At 41.5% G+C, this 21,782-nt stretch overlaps 1 protein-coding gene across 16 annotated transcripts in view; it reads right to left on the reverse strand.

The window, feature by feature from the left end:
• Nucleotides 1–1,112: 1,112 nt before the first annotated feature.
• LOC127422620 (gastrula zinc finger protein XlCGF7.1-like) overlaps nt 1,113–21,782 on the reverse strand; it is a 117,163-nt gene continuing 96,493 nt past the window's right edge. For 8 of the 16 annotated variants that reach the window (XM_051666355.1, XM_051666348.1, XM_051666351.1 and 5 more), the window contains exons 2-3: nt 14,003–14,245; nt 11,194–13,771 (exon numbers count right to left, since the gene is read on the reverse strand). In XM_051666355.1, coding sequence (XP_051522315.1) covers nt 12,882–13,771; nt 14,003–14,096 — 984 coding nt within the window. In that variant the 5' untranslated portion in view covers nt 14,097–14,245 and the 3' untranslated portion in view covers nt 11,194–12,881. The other 8 variants (XM_051666359.1, XM_051666363.1, XM_051666361.1 and 5 more) reach the window with 4 other exon arrangements.

The raw sequence follows: 21,782 nt of genomic DNA on the forward strand, positions 1-21,782 counted from the left end.
ACGTATAAGGTATCTCTCCACTGTGAATTCTCATGTGCTTCTGAAGATTACTTTTACATGCAAAATTCTTTCCACATTGAAGGCACGTGTAAGGCTTCTCTCCAGTGTGAATTCTCAAGTGCTTCTTAAGATTACTTTTACATGCAAAACTCATTCCACATTGATGGCATATGTAAGGTTTCTCTCCAGTGTGAATTCTCTGGTGCCTTTTCAATTGGTTGGCTGTAGTGAAGCTCTTCTCACACTCAGAGCATATATGATCTCTCACACCAGCGTGTCTTTTCTGATGATCTTTCAAAGTTTCCACTCGTGAAAAACTATTTCCACAAAAAGAACACAAGTGAGGCTTCTCATTTGTACACATTTTCAGGTGTGTTTTTAGAAGAGATGATCTTGAAAAGTGTTTACCGCACTGATCACAGTTAAATGGCTTTTCACCAGAATGACAGCAAATATGGGATTTGAGATTTGTTTTATCAGAGAAACTATTTCCACACTGAGTGCAAAAGTAAGGCTTCTTTCCAGTGTGAATTTTCATGTGTCTATTAAGATTTGATTTATATCTGTAACTCTTTCCACATTGAAGGCACGTGTAAGGTATCTCTACAGTGTGAATTCTCTTGTGCTTCCTAAGATTACTTTTACATGCAAAACTCTTTCCACACTGATGACATGTGCAAGGTTTCTCTCCAGTGTGAATTCTCTGGTGCCTTTTCAATTGGCTGGCTGTAGTGAAGCTCTTCTCACACTCAGAGCATATATGATTTCTCACACCAGCTGTGTATTTTCTGATGATCTTTCAAATGTGCCAGTTGTAAAAAATTATTTCCACAAGAACACATGTAAGGCTTCTCATTTCTCTGGATTTTCAGGTGCGTTTTTAGAAGTGACGTTGTCGTAAAATGTTTACTGCACTGATCAGAGTTAAATGCCTTTTCACTTGAGTGATGTCGAATATGATATTTGAGATACCTTTTATCAGTGAATCTCTTTCCACACTGCTGACATATGTGAGGTTTCTCTCCAGTGTGAATTCTCAAATGCTTCTTTAGGTTGTCTTTACGTGTGAAACTCTTTCCACACTGCTGACATGTGTGAGGTTTCTCTCCAGTGTGAAGTTTTAAATGCACCTCAAGGCGGTCTTTACGTTTGAAAGTCTTTCCACACTGAGGGCAGGTGAAAGAGTTTTCAGCTTCTGTTTTTTGAGTTCTCTCTTGTGAGGAATTCATTTCAGTCTGTGAGCAGCTAAAATCATTTTCTTCTGTTTTGAAGTTATGATGTTTCTCCTCCACTTCATTCAGTTCTTGACTCTCCTCTTTCACTTCAATCAGATCTAAAATTAACATGAAATGATCAAAAATCAATTCATGAGGGACAAATGTGAAAAAAAAAAGCTAACCCTATTTAATAGCAGAAGGTGAAGTATCAGGGTAAGTATCTGATGATCTTAGAAGGTTAATTCAATCATTCTCAATCAGAAAGACAACTGCAATAAAATCTTATGATCTGTTGCTCTATTGTCTGTTATTTCACAGTTCCTATGAAGAGGTCCAGAGAAGTTTTGTTACATGAATATTCCTCAGCAGTAAATAATAAAAATCAAGAATGGACACAAACCTCTTTGTTCCTCAGCATCTTCATGTTTTATTCTGCATGTTTCTGGATAATTCATGTCTTCTCTCTCTTCTTTAACAAACTCCATCTTCACCATAGTATATCACACAGATTTCAGTTCTTCCTGCTGGTCTGAAGAACTTCTCTTGTAGGATGATGGGAATATTCACAGTATTTATTGGTTAATTGGTGTGGGAGTTTGCTTCAATCAAGGTGTGAACTGTGACGGAGCCCCAAAGGACCAGATCTGCCAAAATAAATATTCAACTTTAAGTATTTTGTTAATTTTCTAAATTGTATTCCCATAGTTTTAATATTTATTTATTTTTTTACATTTATTTTTCAGGGTTCCCTGAGCATCCGACAGAGAGCACTTTGCTGATAGCACTTTTAAATATTTACAGCATCTGTTCCCTTTTGATTACGGTTCACTCGACATTGTGGTAAACACTTTGGGGAATTCCTTCTCCAACGGCCTAATTGAAGCCCTTGTATAATAATGCCAATCCTATGATTGGCATTGGTGTTTGAGCCCCGCCCTTTTAAAAGCACGCAATTGGCCTATATAAGCAGGCGCTCAATCACCATTTCCTCAGAATTTTCTTCCTTCAAGACCAACGTCATCTTGTCTTGACTACAACTACATCTCGTCTTGAAAAGCCCTCTCTTTGCCATCGACATGCACCCTTCAGCAGACAGGACTTTCCTGCAGATGCAAGATGCAGGACGTGACACACAGCGCCAGCAGCGAAAGACTCTCCTGCCCCCTGCAGTGTTCCGGCGAAGATTCTCTCAGGCAACGGGTTCTTTGCTACAGACACACGTCGCATTAACAACATGTCTCAGCGAGACTCCTACCCGCTTCCTGCAGTGTTCCGGCAGGAGCTGTATCCTTTCATATACATATATAAATCCGTCCACGTGATGTAAAAAATTATAAAAATGCCACTTGTGTGTTCGCGTCTTTTTTCAAGATGTCGTTCCGTAAGTGTTCTGCATGTGAGCGACACATTGCTCTGCCAGATTAGCATGAGAGCTGCGTTCGCTGCCTGGGCCACACCGAAGCAGCTCTCATGGGGACAGATTGCCCATACTTTGAGAGCTTGAATCTCCGGACGCTTCGCTTGAGTGTCACCCTCGTTCTGAAGGATGATTCTGCCTCCTGTACCCTCCCATCCGCCTCCTCTGTGTTAAGTATTAAGGGACCACATGAGGAGGCACAGCGGGGCTGCGAGGTAAAGATAGAAGAATCAGATAAGGATCTTGTGCCGGTGCAAGACCCACGAGCCCCTCGGTCTTCCCACGCAGCGTCCTCGCCAGTGTAGTATGCACGTGATGAACTTCGGCCCTCTGTTGGAGAACATGGTCTCATCACATTCAGCGGTTCTGACGCTGGAGATGATGCCATGTCCCTCGCAGCATCAGACATGGGCGAGTGGTCGACGGAGGATGTTGCTGCCCCTTCCCCCAGCGAGGATGAGGAACATGCACAGGCCACTGACAGAGAGCTCCTTCGCGTCCTGACACGGGTGGTTGAGGAGCTCGGTCTTAAGTGGTCCCTCCAGAGGAGCCAGTTAAGTCTCGGCTGGACAAGTGGTTCCTGCAGGCCGGCCGTTTGCAGCAGACTGCGGCCCAGAAAACTGCACCATTTTTTTCCAGAGGTCTACGCAGAACTCACGAAGACCTGGGCCGCGCCCTACTCATCTCGTGTCCAGATTGGAGGAGTACTCCATAGCATGGTGGTGCTTCAAGTTTTCCAGACCAAGCGTCTCAAGGATATAAATGAGCAAGGCCCGAATCCTGAAGTGTTTAAAGAGCTCTGCACCGCCACAAACTTGCCGCTGCGAGCTATAAAAATCACTGCGCAGGGAAAGCAATGAGTATTTTTGGTGGTTCTGGACCGGCACATCTGGTTAACGCTCATGGAGACGCATGACATGGAAAAAGCCGCTCTCCTTGAAACCTTGGTGTCGCCTGACGGCCTCTTCGGCAACACCGTGGAAGGCTTTTCTGAGCGCTACGTCGCAGCGCTTAAGCAGTCCCAAACGATGAAGCACTTACTGCCAAAAAGAGGCACTTCTTCTTACCTGCCCCGCTACCGCTCTACTTCGAGCCAGTGCATGGTGAAGCACCCAACTCCCGCCACCACTGAGCCATCGGTGAGACCACATAAACTGTGCCCAAGCGAAAGCCCCGCCCACCTCAGCGTATACCCTGTGCTGAAGGAATTTGGCTATTACTAACCATCAGAGGCTCTGCTTTGCGAGCACAGAGACTTGATACTTCACCATTTGAAGAGCCTAGGTCTCAATGTCAACTGGGCAAAAAGCACATTTTCTCCCAACCAACAAATCACCTTTTTGGGGATTCGACTAGACTCCATGAGCATGCTCGCACACCTTATGAGTGAGCACATTCGGACTATTGAACAGTGTCTGTCTCAGTTCAAACTGGGGAAAGCATTTCCATTTTAGTCATTTCAGAGAATGCTGGGATTTATGACAGCAGCATCCGCCGTCATACCATTAGGTCTTTTACACGAGACCTCTCCAGTGCTGGCTCAAACATCATGTACCACAGCAAGCCTGGCGCCAAGGGCGCATGTGCATCACTGTGACTCACCGCTATCTGGCTGCTCTAGCACCATGGACAGCTCCAACATTTTTATAAGCAGGGTATTATGCTGGGTCAGGTTTTCAGGCAAAAAGTAGTGACCACGGATCGTCCAACACAGGCTGGGGCCCTCTGTGTGATGGACACCCGGCTTTCAGCACCTGGACAGGTGCGCAACAGGCATGGCACATCAACTACCTGGAACTGCTGGCTGTCTTCTTAGCTGTGAAGGCTTTACATTCCAACATAGCGAATCATCACTTTCTGATACGGTCGGACAATATGACAGTAGTGGCGTACATAAATCGTCAGGGCGGAACGTGATCTCTACCAGTGATGAGCCTGGTGCAATGCATCCTCATGTAAAGTGAGCGCCATCTCCTTTCCTTGCGAGCGCCATGTCCCGGGCCACCTGAACTGCGGAGCGGACATGTTGTCACAGCAGGGACTGATGGCTGGGGAATGGAGCCTTCATCCTCAGACGGTTCTGAGGATTTGGGAAAAACAGAAGTATTCGGCAAAGTGGAAGTCGACCTATTCGCCTCCGCTGAGACTGCCCACTGTCGTCTTTGGTACTCCATGTCCCAAGCCCAACTGGGGGTGGACGCCTTTGCACACAAGTGGCCGGCGAAACGTTAATACGTGTTTCCCCTGGTACATCTCCTTCACTCTGTCACCTGCAATGTCCAAGAGGACAAGGAAACGGTTCTGTTGGTCGCGCCGAAATGGCCCAACCAGTCCTGGTTTCCGGAAATGATGGCAATACTAGACGATCCTCCATGGGAAATACCGCTGAGGAGAGATCTCCTCTCTCAAGCACAGGGCACAATTTGGCATCCCCAGTCGGAGCTGTGAAACCTACACATGTGGCCCCTGAACAGAGCACACGAATGAGCCAGAATTGGCTCAGTCGGAAATAAACACCATTTTGCAGGCTAGAGCACCATCCACGTGATGCCTCTATGCACTAAAATGCCGTGTGTTTGCAGACTGGTGCTCCTCACGTGGCAATGACCCAGTGAATTGCTCCATAGCGGAAATTCTTACATTCCTTCAAGAGCGCTGGCCGACTATCTCAGCATTTCACACCCCAAAGGCTGGCTCCTCTATAGGAAGACATGATCTGATAATAAAGTCCTTAGGGGAGTGAGGCATTTGAACCTTCATCGCGCTGCTACAGTTCCATCGTGGGATTTAAATCTGGTGCTAAGGGTGCTCACAAGCAAAATACTGTTTATTATATGACTCATAGAGATCCCCAGCCTAAGATTAACTTCCTGTCTGGTTTTCACCATGTGCGGTTATTCATTATTCTAAACACTTGAAGATGTGTTGTAATAAGTCACTGCCCGGTGGGCCCATGACCTCATATACATATTCTTTTAAAAGTGTTTACACCCTGGTGCATCTCTCAGGGTATGACGTCGTGTAGTGCGGCGTGATGGGACTCCATTCCCCAAAGTGTTGAGTGAAACGTAATCGAAAGGGAACGTCTCCGGTTACACGTGTAACCTCGGTTCCCTGAGATGAAGGGAATGAGACATTGTGATATCTGGCCACACTACTACTTTAGAGTTTCGAGGTAAGAGCGATGCGCTCTTGTTCTTCAGTCAAAACATTCTGAGGAAATGGTTATTGAGCGCCCGCTTATATAGGCCAACAGCACGCCTACAGGTGTGGGGCTCAAAAACCATTTCCAATCATAGGATTGGCGTTATTATACAAGGGCTTCAATTAGGTCGTCGAAGAAGGAATTCTCCAAAGTGCTTAACACAATGACTTGTTCCCTTCATCTTAGGGAACCGAGGTTATGTACATGTGTAGCCAGAGACGTTTCTCACCCACTTCTATAATATTGCTTTAGAAGTCATGGATTAAACCACTGGAGTTGCATGGTTTATTTTATGCTGGCTTTATGTGCTTTCTGGACCTTCAAAGTACTGGCCATCATTCACTTGCATTATATGGACCTACAGAGCCAAGATATTCTTCTAAAAATCTTAATTTGTGTGAAAGTTTGCAGCTAGTTTGCCAGAACTCTAGATTTCTTTTTTTAAGGGAGGCTAATTGTCATTACAGAGTCTAATATACTAATTATTTTCAATCACCCCTGAAAGGGACTTTAAAAAAGTCAGACCGGGATTTCTAAATTGCCTTAAATGCCTGGGATTTGCTTGTTTTCACACTGAAGTGCTCTCTGTAGTCAGTTTAATTAATTGTCCTCCAGTCGAACCTGTTTCAGTTTAATTTTAACCAGCTTTGCTTTGCGTGTCTCCCTCAGGCGCTGCGCATGTGATCGAGGGAGAGAGAGCGCACGCTCTTATTCAAGTGACCACGAGAAAAACATAAAACAAGTAACTCTGGGGGGCCTGGGTAGCTCAGTGAGTAAAGACGCTGACTACCACCCCTGGAGTTCGCGAGTTCAAATCCAAGGGCGTGCTGAGTGACTCCAGCCAGGTCTCCTAAGCAACCAAATTGGCCCGGTTGCTAGGGAGGGTAGAGTACATGGGATAACCTCCTCGTGGTCGCTATAATGTGGTTTGCTCTCGGTGGGGCGTGTGGTGAGTTGGGCGTGGATGCCGCGGTGGATGGCGTGAAGCCTCCACACGTGCTATGTATCCACGGTAACGCGCTCAATATGCCTCTTGATGAGATGCGCGGATTGACGGTCACAGACGCGGAGGCAACTAAGATTCGTCCTCCGCCACCCGGATTGAGGCTAGTCACTACGCCACCATGAGGACTTAGAGCACACTGGGAATTGGGCATGCCAAATTGGGGAGGAAAAGGGGAGACAAAAAACAAACAAACAAACAAGTAACTCTGAACAAACACTTCGATTATCACAATAAATAAGTCTTAAAATGTCTGTTTGTACCTTACCTCAGTTTCAGTGAACTTGTTTACCTTCAACTGATCTGTTCGCTGATGAAGTTTGTTAGTGGTGGATACTGTTTGATATACTGTAGATATACATAACTTGCTTGGGCTTTCAAGAAACAGGAAAATTCCCTACTTTAAATAAATAAATAATTACATGTGTAGGACGTCTGCGTTGTAGGGATGTACATGCAGATTTAAGATATAAAATCGGTGATTGAATGACTAATGTTTACTCGCTGAAATGAGTTGATTTCCTATTAAGTCAAAAGGGATATTGGAATGTTTGGGCATAGCAATATGGCAGCGCAGTGGCTTCACTGATATGACGTCATGAGCAATCCAGTTCTATATGTATATACTGTATATCAGTGGCCATTCCCCATTTAGATACAGACATCGCCTGTCAAGCAACTCGAGAATACGCATGCGCATTAGCTATACAAGCCGGGAAAATTGCGATTTTAGCGTAATCTGAGGTGAAGAATCACAATTTATGATTCCAGTGTTCTCAGATTTTACTGCTTATTTAAAATATGTTTTTTGATCGTAATTTTGACCCACCGTTTTGGAGATCCCGGTCTTTCCCCATTCAAATAGATTGGAGTTGCACTTGTATGCCGCTCGTTCTCAAAACGGCCGCCGAGTGGACGATCGCATACTCTGATTTGAACTCTTGCTGTTTAGTTCGTAAAATAATCAGTATTATTTAATGAATCTTTTCATTCTCGTTCACTTCCACTGTTTCGGTGTTGAATGACTCCTTGATTTTTATCGAATCGTTCGAGTCTTGAGTGACACAAAGGGCGAATTCAGTCGAAAGTGATCATCCCTATACCCTACTCACTATGAAGGGCAGAGCTCTTGATTCACTCTGAAGGGAGCATGGCATTGCTGTATGAATGTACCCTTTGCTAACTGTCTTGTGGAAGGTGGAAGCTTCTTCGTGGGGGGAAAAAATATAATTTTCTTACTTTCGTTTGGAGTGGCGCCCTCTACCAGCTGTTCTTCAAGGGTCAGAGTCGAGGACCGGTGTCATGATAAATTGAGTCCGCCCGGTAAATGGCGGTAACCATTTGTAATGCCTGAGCAAAAACCATGTTATAGCATGTCATTGAAGTCCAGGCTAACTGAAAAACACAAACAACGACACATCTTTAATTTCACAATCTATAACTTCAGTTATATACTATTATATGTGTAACTTATGGTTTAAAAGTCATTAAATGTCGTATTTACAAAGTTATATCGACATTAGAGCTGCACGATTCTGGATAAATTGAGAATCACGATTTTTATTTATTTATTTTTATTATTTTTTGTTGTTGTTGTTGCTTAGAATAAAGATCACAATTCTCTCATGATTCTGAAGGGAAAAAAAAATCTTATTTCAGTGATTTACAAACCCTGGACATAATGGTACTAAACAAAGTAACATGTAATTTACTAGAAGTTCTGACAAAATGTTCTCTGGTTCAATCTATGCAAAAATGCAATAAAGTTGTAAATCAAATATATAAATTTAAAATGTCATAAGTCCACAAGAGGGTGCAACGAACATATTATAAACCAAACAGCACCTTGTTAGTGTTGCAAAATAATATAAAAAATAAAAATAAATCTGTTTAAAAAAGTGCATAAAAATAAATGAAACGATTTAGCCTGTTTCTCACATGCTAAGTAAAATAAGCAAAAAGCAAAACGAGCGGAAAAAACTTCATTAACAGTTTTGTCAACTTAGTTTTGCACTGGTAGGCAAATATGCAATAAAACACTATTATTTTACTACATACACTATATTGCCAAAAGTATTCGCTCACCCATCCAAATAATTGAATTCAGGTGTTCCAATCACTTCCATGGCCACAGGTGTATAAAATGAAGCACCTAGGCATGCAGACTGCTTCTACAAACATTTGTGAAAGAATGGGCCGCTCTCAGGAGCTCAGTGAATTCCAGCGTGGTACTGTGATAGGATGCCACCTGTGCAACAAGTCCAGTCTTGAAATTTCCTCGCTACTAAATATTCCACAGTCAACTGTCAGTGGTATTATAACAAAGTGGAAGCGATTGGGAATGACAGCAACTCAGCCACGAAGTGGTAGGCCACGTAAAATGACAGAGCGGGGTCAGCGGATGCTGAGGCGCACAGTGCGCAGAGGTCGCCAACTTTCTGCAGAGTCAATCGCTACAGACCTCCAAAGTTCATGTGGCCTTCAGATTAGCTCAAGAACAGTGCGTAGAGAGCTTCATGGAATGGGTTTCTATGGCCGAGCAGCTGCATCCAAGCCATACATCACCAAGTGCAATGCAAAGCGTCGGATGCAGTGGTGTAAAGCACGCCGCCACTGGACTCTAGAGCAGTGGAGACGCGTTCTCTGGAGTGACAAATCACGCTTCTCCATCTGGCAATCTGATGGACGAGTCTGGGTTTGGCGGTTGCCAGGAGAACGGTACTTGTCTGACTGCATTGTGCCAACTGTGAAGTTTGGTGGAGGGGGATTATGGTGTGGGGTTGTTTTTCAGGAGCTGGGCTTGGCCCCTTGGTTCCAGTGAAAGGAACTCTGAATGCTTCAGCATACCAAGAGATTTTGGACAATTCCATGCTCCCAACTTTGTGGGAACAGTTTGGGAATTGCCCCTTCCTGTTCCAACATGACTGCGCACCAGTGCACAAAGCAAGGTCCATAAAGACATGGATGAGCGAGTTTGGTGTGGAAGAACTTGACTGGCCTGCACAGAGACCTGACCTCAACCCGATAGAGCACCTTTGGGATGAATTAGAGCGAAGACTGCGAGCCAGGCCTTCTCGTCCAACATCAGTGTCTGACCTCACAAATGCGCTTCTGGAAGAATGGTCAAAAATTCCCATAAACACACTCCTAAACCTTGTGGAAAGCCTTCCCAGAAGAGTTGAAGCTGTTATAGCTGCAAAGGGTGGGCCGACGTCATATTAAACCCTATGGATTAAGAATGGGATGTCACTTAAGTTCATATGCGTCTAAAGGCAGATGAGCGAATACTTTTGGCAATATAGTGTATATATATATATATATATATATATAAATGTATATATATATATATATATATATATATATATATATATATATATATATATATATATATAAAACCATTTAAATTAAAACAATGAGGCCTTCAGTGTTTCTCTTGTAAAAATTGCTTCAAGCTTGTAAATGAATTATTCAAGAGCCGGTAATTAAGTAGAGAACAGAGTAAACAGTGCTTTAACTTTTTCAGCAACAGTAATTAAACATTAAAAAAAATATATATATAAAAACATAAAAAAATGTATTTAATGCAAAATGAAACTTCTTAAATATTTGATGCTCTTTACTGTGTGATTATTAGATATACATTAATACTGATGTGATGCAGTAAGAATGCATGAATGAAGAGGCGTAGATTCTCCCCCTCCCAGTAATCAAAACAAGCATATTCAACTCACTCTCTGAAAAGAACGGAGAGTAAAATGTCTTTATTATTTTGCCAAGATGAAACAAGATGCCATTTTGGTGCAAAGAAAGTTGAAGCAGCATTTTCCCGGCATCTTTCTTCTCTCTGCTGGTTGTGTAAAGTTAGTGGAGGACTGTCCTGTCATTGTCTGATCTCTCATTCATTCTGCCTGTGCAACAGTGTGTGATTAAACGATGGCAAAATGCGATAAAAGGTAAAACTATATGCAAATATAGAATATGTAATTAATGATAATATTATGTCAACATTTATTGCCAGCCTGTAATATAAAGCAGCATAATGTAGTATTTTTGTATAGTTAAAATAGCTGGGAGTGGCTTATACCGGAAATGGTCCACATTCAAGGTTGATAATGGCGGCGCACTAGTTTCGCTGAACAATAAGGTGGATAAAATGAGTTTGAGTCTGCACATTAAGATTAAATATAAAATGTGACCTGCATGGCACACGTTTTGTAATCTGCCTTGCTTAAGACAGATATAAATTATATTAATGTAACCTAATTAATTAATTAATGTTTGCAAGAACTAGCACACATCACAACTTGACTGAGTTATAAAAAACAAACAATATAGCATATATATGGTACATTACATAAATGACTTTATTTCCAGTAACATATTTTCATCCACTCTGTAACAGCGGAAGAGCTTACAAACCACAGCAGTCTTTTTGTCTCTAAACATCACAACAACAACAACAACAACAACAACAAAATCTCATTACAAAACTGGGCCATGATTCAAATCTAAGATATCTTTAATTCCTTTTCATTAAAGATATCCAAAATGCATTTTTGAAACTAAGATATCACTAGTCAAAATGCCACTGTAGATATCTTGATTTACATCTATAACTAGTCAATATTTAATAGCAGATATCCTGAATTTGAATTATTACTAGTCAAATATCATTTGCGGATATCTATTATGTACTTAATGAAAATCTCAATTTGATTACTGACCAGGAAGATCTTTCTTTGGAGATATGTGTAATTAGCATTCTGACTGGAAATAATTTTAATAGAGATATCTTGAATAAAGAAAATATCTTTACAGATATCAAAAATGCGTATGCAGATTGCCTCTTTGCTATGCCCCGCCTTAAAACCTTCAAAAACCAATCCTACCTCAGACATTGTTGCCATCTGCTATTTTGTCTGATAAAGAATTCATCTTTTAATGTTAGTCTTGCATGTTTGGGTTATTTTAAACAGAATTAAAAATAAATAAATAAATAAATAAAAATCCAATAGCAATGAATAATGTTGATGGGGCACTTGTAATAATGATTTGTATCAGCCCTCATTCCCAAATCAGTTCAAATAAAATCAGAAGGGACCCTTACATTTGCTTAAATGTAAATTGCACGTTGCATGTCAACAGTGGGCATGTAATTAATTAAAGAAAGGGATTTTATTAAACCGTGTCGCATCACAACACAGCAGTACATCACTCTTGCTGTTACACACTGGGCTATCACCTTAATGCCATAGATAAACCCATAGTGGCAAATAATACACAATCATGTATTACGCAGGGTTGCCAACTTTGGCTTCCTGGTTGGAGTGAGACTTCAATGACATGGGCTGAATAAATCACACATGCATTATTTGTATTACTACGCGTACCATCTTAAATTTGAAACACCAAACACAACCTAATCAAACCCCCACCCCCACGACATAATGTTGCCACCATCATGCTTCAAAGTAGGTATGGTATGTTCTGGGTGTTGTGCTGTGTTTAGTTTTCTCCAAATATAGTGCTTGGAGTTCAATCCAAAAAGTTCATTTTTGTCTCATCTGACCATAAAACCTTTTGCCACATGGCATCAGAATTCTCCAACGAGGCACTTTTTCAGAAGAGGCTTCTGTCTTGCCACCCTGCCATACAGGTGCCAGAAACAAAAAAACATCCAGTGAGCGGCAGTTCTGCGGATGGAAACGCCTTGTTGTTGAGAGAGTTCAACAGAGAATGGCCAGACTGGTTCGAACTGACAAAGTCTACGCTAACTCAGATAACCCCTCTGTACAATTGTGGTGAGAAGAATATCATCTCTGAATGTACAACACGCCAAACCTTGAGGCGAATGGGCTACAACAGCAGAAGACCATGTCGGGCACTTTATTAAGACCACAGTGGTCCTAATAAAGTGCTCAGTGAGTGTACTAGCACTTTGCGGTGAACTCGCAGGATGACGCAGAAACACCAACACAGAACTATAAATGCAAGCCACGAGCCTACGGTGTAGGTTTGACGCAGAAATATAAATGCGCCTTAAGGCTTCTCATTTGTATGAATTTTCAGGTGTCTTTTTAGAAGTGACATTGTCGTAAAATGTTTACCGCACTGATCACAGTTGAATGGTCTTTCACCAGAGTGAAGGCGAATATGATATTTGAGATTTCTTTTTTCCGAGAAATGCTTTCCACACTGCCGACATGTGAAAGGTTTCTCTCCAGTGTGACTTCTCATGTGTCTTTTAAGATTACTTTTACATGCAAAACCCTTTTCACACTCATGGCACTTGTAAGGTTTCTCTCCAGTGTGAATTCTCTCATGCATTTTCAGTTGGCTGGCTGTAGTGAAGCTCTTCTCACACTGAGAGCATATATGATCTCTAACACCAGCGTGTATTTTCTGGTGGCATTTCAAATGTTGCAGTCGTAAAAAACTCATTCCACAAAAAGAACACACATAAGGCTTCTCATTTGTATGAATTTTCAAATGTGTTTTTAGATATGAGGTCGTCGCGAAATGTTTACCACATTGATTGCAGTTAAATGGCTTTTCACCAGAGTGACAGCCAACATGATATTTGAGATACCTTTTATCAGAGAAACTCTTTCCACACTGCTGACATGTTTGAGGTTTCTCTCCCATGTGAATTCTCATGTGTCTATTAAGAGGTGATTTCCATGCAAAACTCTTTCCACACTGCTGACATGTGTGAGGTTTCTCTCCAGTGTGAATTCTTAAATGCATCTTAAGGGTGTTTTTACTTTTGAAAGTCTTTCCACACTGAGGGCAGGTGATAGAGTTTTCAGCTTCTGTATGTTGAGTTCTCTCTTGTGAGCAGCTAAAATCATTTTCTTCTGTTTTGAAGTTATGATGTTTCTCCTCCACTTCATTCAGTTCTTGACTCTCCTCTTTCACTTCAATCAGATCTAAAATGTAAATATAAAATGACCAAAAATCAATTCATGAGGGTCAAATGTAAAAATAAAAGTAAATCCTGATTTAATAGCAGAAGGTGAAGTATCAGGGTAAGTATCTGATGATACTGATGATTAATTCAGTCATTCTCAATCAGGAAGACAACTGCAATAAAATCTTATGATCTGTTGCTCTATTGTCTGTTATTTCACAGTTCCTCTGATTCAAGAATGGACACCAACCTATTTGTTCCTCAGTATCTTCATGTTTTATTCTGGAAGATTCTGGATAACTCATGTCTTCTCTCTCTTCTTTAACAAACTCCATCTTCACCATAGTATATCACACAGATTTCAGTTCTTCCTGCTGGTCTGAAGAACTTCTCTTGTAGGATGATGGGAATATTCACAGTATTTATTAGTAAATTGTTGTGGGAGTGGCTTCAATGAAGGTGTGAACTGTGACAGAGCACCAAAGGACCAGATCTGCCAAAATAAAAAATTCAACTAAGTATTTTGTTACATTTTATTCCAACAGTTTTTTTATTTTTATCTTTTTTATCCCCTTTTCTCCCAATTTGGAATGCCCGATTCCCACTACTTAGTAGGTCCTTGTGGTGGCGCGGTTACTCACCTCAATCCGGGTGGCGGAGGACAAGACTCAGTTGCCTCTGCTTCTGAGACCGTCAATCCACACAATTTATCACGTGACTCACTGTGCATGACACAGCGGAGACTCACAGCATGTGGAGGCTCATGCTACACTCTGTGATCCACGCACAACTTACCACGTGTCCCATTGAGAATCCCTAATCGCAACCACAAGGAGGTTACCCCATGTAACTGTACCCTCCCTAGCAACCGGGCCAATTTGGTTGCTTAGGAGACCTGGCTGGAGTCACTCAGCAAGCCCAGGATTCGAACTCACGACTCCAGGGGTGGTAGTCAGCATCAATACTCGCTGAGCTACCCAGGCCCCCCGCATTCCAACAGTTTTAATATTTTTTGAAAAAATTTCTCAGGGTTCCCTGAGCATTTTGCCATAGGACCCGGAGCACTTCACTGAAATATTGATCTGTTTCTCACCCACACCTATTGTATCGCTTCAGAAGACACGGATTAAACCACTGGAGTTTTATGAATTACTTTTATGCTGCCTTTATATACTATCTGGACCTTCAACGTTCTGGCCACCGTTCACTTGCAATATATGGATCTACAGAGCCGAGATATTCTTCTAAAAATCTTTGTTTGTGTGCAAGGTTGCAGCTGGTTTGCCAGAACTCTAGATTTTTTGTAAGGGAGGCTAATTGTCATCACAGAGTCAAAATACTAATTCTTTTTAAATTACCTTTCTTATTTACTGTGTATGGCATCAGAAATATAAAAATCCAACTAGTAAATGCATACAGTATCTAATTGTGCAGTCTAATAATATGAATGCTCATTTGAATTTGTGTAGATTTTAGCCCCTTCAGACCTTAATTTTGATCAAAGTTTAAGAAAACTATAGAAATACATTTCCCCAATTCATCAGGCATCCATAAATTAGACCAAATAATAATAATAAAAATGTCAACACTCTTTAATTGTCATTTTTTTTTTTTTTGTCCATTTCAGTGGATGTCAGGTACTTCGCAAACAATATACCAACATCAAATAAAAGCATAAATATACAAGCTGTTGGTTTATACTTAAATTTCTTCTCTTTTTAGGTCACAAACTTGACCAGTATAATATTTCAACTTTAATTTTTGTACATTCATTTATAACAAACTAAACATCTTGAGAATCAATCAATACAGTCACTTTAGAGTCATTTTCTGTGTGCATCTTTGAAACGGTTTCTCTGTGACACAAAGCAGTAGTGCACCTTACACTTAACACAGAAGACATGTTTTTCCAGAACAAACTATCAATTTGCATCTTGTTGCTTCTTTTTTTGCATCATAATTTGGCATGTGGTCCACAATATCAGTTAGGACTTGAAGAATTGTCCGCCGTTCCATTGCTCCTCTCTTTTGTCCAGCTACATCATGTGGAGTTGGACTGGTACATGGACTAGCTATGTTAAAACTGCTAGGCCTCCCTCATTGTTTTGAAGCATGTGGCTTCCCAACACACACGAGCGCTTCGGCTACATTCATTTTGAATTCAAGGAGATCCATGATTTTCTGTGGCTGAGTTCCCTTGCTTTCATTGTCTCTGCGATACTCAAGCCAGCTGTTCACTAGCAACATCAAAGGCATGAGTAATCATGCGCAGTGGCCATTTGCGGGACCTGATATCAATTCTGTAAAGGCGGATTAGTTGATCAAGCTCTCGTTGTATTTCTTCACAACCTCTAGATGCTTGACCTTCACAAACCGCCCCTCTTTCTGCTCCCAACTCTCAACTTCATCTCCAACACCAACAAAGCTGGAGGCCAGCACAACAGAGCAGTTATCAAACCACTTTACTAGAACAACCTTTCCATCCCTACTCCTAACTTCATGTTCCCCTGCCCTTTCTTTGACATTTCCTTGTCTGTCTTCAGTGGGGGCTTTGCAAAGCAGCAAACCCTTGCTGTTCCAGCAGCATGAATTTTCTCTTCTGCAAGAACTTCAAGGACATTTTAGGTGGTGAAGAAGCTGTCAAAAAAGAGCTTGTGGTTGGGAGCCTGGATTCTCTGGCACAGGTGGGTGACAACAGAAGCTCCATGCCCTAAAACATTTTTGCTTAGCTCAGAAAGCTCTGTTGTGGCACCTTGATAGATGAGGAAATCATAAGCATGCCCACTTTTGCCACAGAGGAAATACACCTTAACTTCCCATGGTGAAGGTTTCCCTTTTTCATACTGGAGCACAGAGAGTTTTACCCTAAAAGGCACAATCTGCTCATCAATACAGAGATCTTCCTCCAGTTGTAGCTGCAGACAGCGTTTCATTATGGACTCATAGAGTGATCTGACCTTGAAGTCAGTATCTCCATCAGTGTCTCCAGGAGGCCTCTCATAGTTGTTCACAACATGCAGGTTGGAGCGGAGAGAAAAAAAAGATCTCGAGACATGGTATTCCTGAAAATCCCAATATTGATTTTGGAGGGCCAGTACATTCTCACTCTTGGTAAACCAAGCACTCCCATTGCCACATGTAGACTGACAAGGACTTCAATCCCAGAAGCTCAGGCATGTTTAAACCCCTTGAATCCCTTAAGTTCTGCATATATATCAGCTCAAACATCTGACTGGGAGCATACTGCTTGAAGTAGCCATTTGGTGTTAGTGGCTCAGGGGTGGTCAGTGCTAGGACTTTCCCACATTGTCTCTACTGGGGTAAAGGGGGTGTGACACCACTGAATATCACTCTTTTTTTGTGACATTTGCAAGAGGATCATCACCAAGTAATGGTTCTATATCTGCCTCATGCTCATAATCTTCTCTGTCTTCTTGATCCTGACTTTCCTCTACTCAATCTCAATTTCTTCCCCTACCATTAGTAACAGTGTCTCATCTCTGTCCTTCCCTGAAATTATTAGCAAAAACTGTCCCTTACAAAACAACTTCATAAAACTTATATATTGTAATTTATACAGGTGCATCTCAATAAATTAGAATGTCGTGGAAAAGTTCATTTATTTCAGTAATTCAACTCAAATTGTGAAACTCGTGTATTAAATAAATTCAGTGCACACAGACTGAAGTAGTTTAAGTCTTTGGTTCTTTTAATTGTGATGATTTTGGCTCACATTTAACAAAAACCCACCAATTCACTATCTCAACAAATTAGAATACATCATAAGACCAATAAAAAAAATATTTTTAGTGAATTGTTGGCCTTCTGGAAAGTATGTTCATTTACTGTATATGTACTCAATACTTGGTAGGGGCTCCTTTTCCTTTAATTACTGCCTCAATTCGGCATGGCATGGATGTGATCAGTTTGTGGCACTGCTGAGGTGGTATGGAAGCCCAGGTTTCTTTGACAGTGGCCTTCAGCTCATCTGCATTTTTTGGTCTCTTGTTTCTCATTTTCCTCTTGACAATACCCCATCGATTCTCTATGGGGTTCAGGTCTGGTGAGTTTGCTGGCCAGTCAAGCACACCAACACCATTGGTGTCATTTAACCAACTTTTGGTGCTTTTGGCAGTGTGGGCAGGTGCCAAATCCTGCTGGAAAATGAAATCAGCATCTTTAAAAAGCTGGTCAGCAGAAGGAAGCATGAAGTGCTCCAAAATTTCTTGGTAAATGGGTGCAGTGACTTTGGTTTTCAAAAAACACAATGGACCAACACCAGCAGATGACATTGCACCCCAAATCATCACAGACTGTGGAAACTTAACACTGGACTTCAAGCAACTTGGGCTATGAGATTCTCCACCCTTCCTCCAGACTCTAGGACCTTGGTTTCCAAATGAAATACAAAACTTGCTCTCATCTGAAAAGAGGACTTTGGAACACTGGGCAACAGTCCAGTTCTTCTTCTCCTTAGCCCAGGTAAGACGCCTCTGACGTTGTCTGTGGTTCAGGAGTGGCTTAACAAGAGGAATACGACAACTGTAGCCAAATTCCTTGACATATCTGTGTGTGGTGGCTCTTGATGCCTTGACCCCAGCCTCAGTCCATTCCTTGTGAATTTCACCCAAATTCTTGAATCGATTTTGCTTGACAATCATAAGGCTGCGGTTCTCTCGGTTGGTTGTGCATCTTTTTCTTCCACACTTTTTCCTTCCACTCAACTTTCTGTTAACATGCTTGGATACAGCACTCTGTGAATAGCCAGCTTCTTTGGCAATGAATGTTTGTGGCTTACCCTCCTTGTGAAGGGTGTCAATGATTGGCTTCTGGACAACTGTCAGATCAGCAGTCTTCCCCATGATTGTGTAGCCTAGTGAACCAAACTGAGAGACCATTTTGAAGGCTCAGGAAACCTTTGCAGGTGTTTTGAGTTGATTAGCTGATTGGCATGTCACCATATTCTAATTTTTTGAGACAGTGAATTGGTGGGTTTTTGTTAAATGTGAGCCAAAATCATCACAATTAAAAGAACCAAAGACTTAAACTACTTCAGTCTGTGTGCATTGAATTTATTTAATACACGAGTTTCACAATTTGAGTTGAATTACTGAAATAAATGAACTTTTCCATGACATTCTAATTTATTGAGATGCACCTGTATATACAGTACATGGAAAGACTATGAAACCATATAACCAATAGCATTCAATGAGTTCAGGAGCATCTAATTGAATGAAATGTCTCTAACTAACTAACCCTAACTTTCATTCTACACTCACCAACTGTTGGAGATCTAACATCATCGGCATCTCCATCTTCCTCATCACTCTCCACAATGTCAACATCGGAGATATTTCCATCAGCTAAATGTTAAAGAACTTCAAGAGCTGTATATTCTGCATATGAAATAGTTTCCACTTATTAACAATTTATTAGTACTCTGATATAGATTTTTTATATAAGAAAAGTCAATCAGCATTACTGGAGATTTACTTCAGTAAAAGGCTTGACTGGTTGACAAGCATCCACTCTCATGGACTGCAGGCTTTAAATGAGGTGAAATGCTCCAGAACATTGGTTCTCAACCTGCGGCCCGTCACGCATGGAAGTGCGGCTGACGATATGCCACCCACATTTAAATAATAACTTTCAGTTTTACAATTCCTTTTCATTTTTAAATGAATAAAAAGTTTGAACTATAATGTTTATCATCATATAAAATAATTTGGGTGATCATATATTATTTTCAGACATGCGCAGCCCTACTATGTGAGCACCTAATTTTGCAGTTAATGAGCACATGCAAGTGCATGCTTTGGCAGAATTAGAAGTCATCAGCAGCCTTTAGTTTGGTAAAATTAGGGATCAAAATGGACAAATTTGTTATTAGGGGAGAGACACTAAATGAGGAAAATGCCAACGAAGGAACACATGCTAACAAGAAGAGTCGAAGCATCAGCAGCGAAGGTAGGAGAGTGCTGGAAGAATAGAAGAACCAGTTTTCTGTCACTGATCGAGATGGGCAGACTTTCTGTTTGCTCTGTAGTAAAGTACTGTGCATATGCAAAACCTACAATGTCAAAAGACATTTCGATACCACCCTTGCAACATTTGACATGAAATACCAGCCTGGGTCTCAGGACAGAGCTCTCAAGATAACTAATCTTGAAAAAAATGTGACTGCTGAACTGAATATAATGCGAGCTAGTTTAAAAATGACACAGGCCGTGACATTAGCAAAGTTCAAAATTTCATGGCTCCTTGCCAAACACGGCAAACCATTCAGTGATGGGGAACTAGTTAAAAACTGTTTTGCTGGAATCACAATGTCTATTTGATGATCTGAGCAATAAGAGTGAGATAATCCGCAGGATAAAAAGTTTACAGCTCAGTAATGACACAGTTAGATGTCGAATTTCAGAAATGTCTGAGAACTTGACAGAACAAATAAAAACTAAGCTAGCTACTGCTTCAGCACTCAGTTTGGCAGCAGATGAAACGACTGACATCGGAGACATTGCTCGGCTTTGCATTTGGGTGAGATGTGTTAATTCAGGAACATTTGAGGTCACAGAAGATTTATTGGCATTGAAATCGCTCCATGAATGAAGTGAGGACATTCACAGAGCACTTAGTGAAGCATGCAAAGACATGAACATAACGGCATCCTCCATCGTATCCACCACTACTGATGGTGCACCCTCAATGACGGGAAAACACAAGGGTCTTGTTGCTGAAATGCGAAAAATGTCCCCTGAATAGTTGGCATTTCACTGTATTGTGCAGCAGCAAGCACTGTGCAGCAAGTTCGCTGATGGATACCTCATGAAGGTTATGGACACTGTGGTCAAGGTGGTCAACTTCATTCGAGCACACCCTCTACTGCACCACCCGTTTGCTGCATTGTTGGACGAATTGGACGGTGCCTATGGAGACCTTGTTCTGCACAGCGAAGTGAGATGGCTAAGTCGGAGAAAGGTCTTAAATCGCTTTCTGGCTTTACTCAAAGAGATAGTTCACTTTCTTGATGACATTGGCGAGGGAGAGAGATTTCCAGTCTTGAGAGACAAGTAGTGGAAAACCAATCTTGTCTTTCTTGCAGACATCACAGTTCACCTAAACAAGCAAAACCTGCAACTCCAAGGTGACGGAAAACACGTTGATGACCTGTTGTGCTGTATTGAGAGTTTCAAAATGAAACTAGGATTGCACACTGCACAACTCAAAGATGGTGATTTAACTCATTTCCCACTACTGAATGACGCGAGTGAGTGTGTGTTGGACACATAATGGAGAGAAAAATTTGTTGCAACTGTCAATCAAATGCAAGAAAAATTCATCTCTCGTTTTTCAGATTTTGAAAGACTTCAATTTGCTGGACATTTCATCAGAGAGCCATTCACTTTCCCTGTGGAAAAAATCAAGAACTTGGCTGCAACTTTCGGTTTGCCCCGCCACTCACTCGAAGATGAATTGATGGATGTTCAGGCAAGAGGAAACACCCATACAGCGCAGCAAGCATCCTCAGTTACAGAAATGTGGTGAAACATCCCTGGACAGAACCTCAGATCATTAAGTTCAAAAGTGCTTTCCATATTTGGATCAACATACATTTGCGAACGCAAATTTTCTGCAGTGTCGCACATCAAGTCACGCTTCCGTGCGTGTCTTTCAGACTGCAACTTACAGTCGCAACTTCATTGTGCTGTGACTCCTTTTGAGCCGAATTTCACCAAATTGGTGACAACACCAGGTGTCCCATTAATGGTGAGGGTTGTGTACTTGTATAAGTAATTACTGTCCACGAGATGGTACTGTGGTTCCATATGCTAGTGCCTATAAAAGATGGAGAACAAGAGTGTGTAGACTACACAAGATAGTGATTGGAAGTCAGATTCTTTTCCGCGAACCGGTTCTTTCGGACGGTTCGTTTCAATGAACTGGTTCAAAAAACCAATTCACCAGTTCATTTACGTCATCACGTAATATAATAACTATATATAATGCTAATACGCCGGCGTCATAGA

The sequence above is a fragment of the Myxocyprinus asiaticus genome, chromosome 31, assembly GCF_019703515.2.
Source record: "Myxocyprinus asiaticus isolate MX2 ecotype Aquarium Trade chromosome 31, UBuf_Myxa_2, whole genome shotgun sequence".
In the NCBI taxonomy this organism is placed as follows: Eukaryota; Metazoa; Chordata; class Actinopteri; order Cypriniformes; family Catostomidae; genus Myxocyprinus; species Myxocyprinus asiaticus.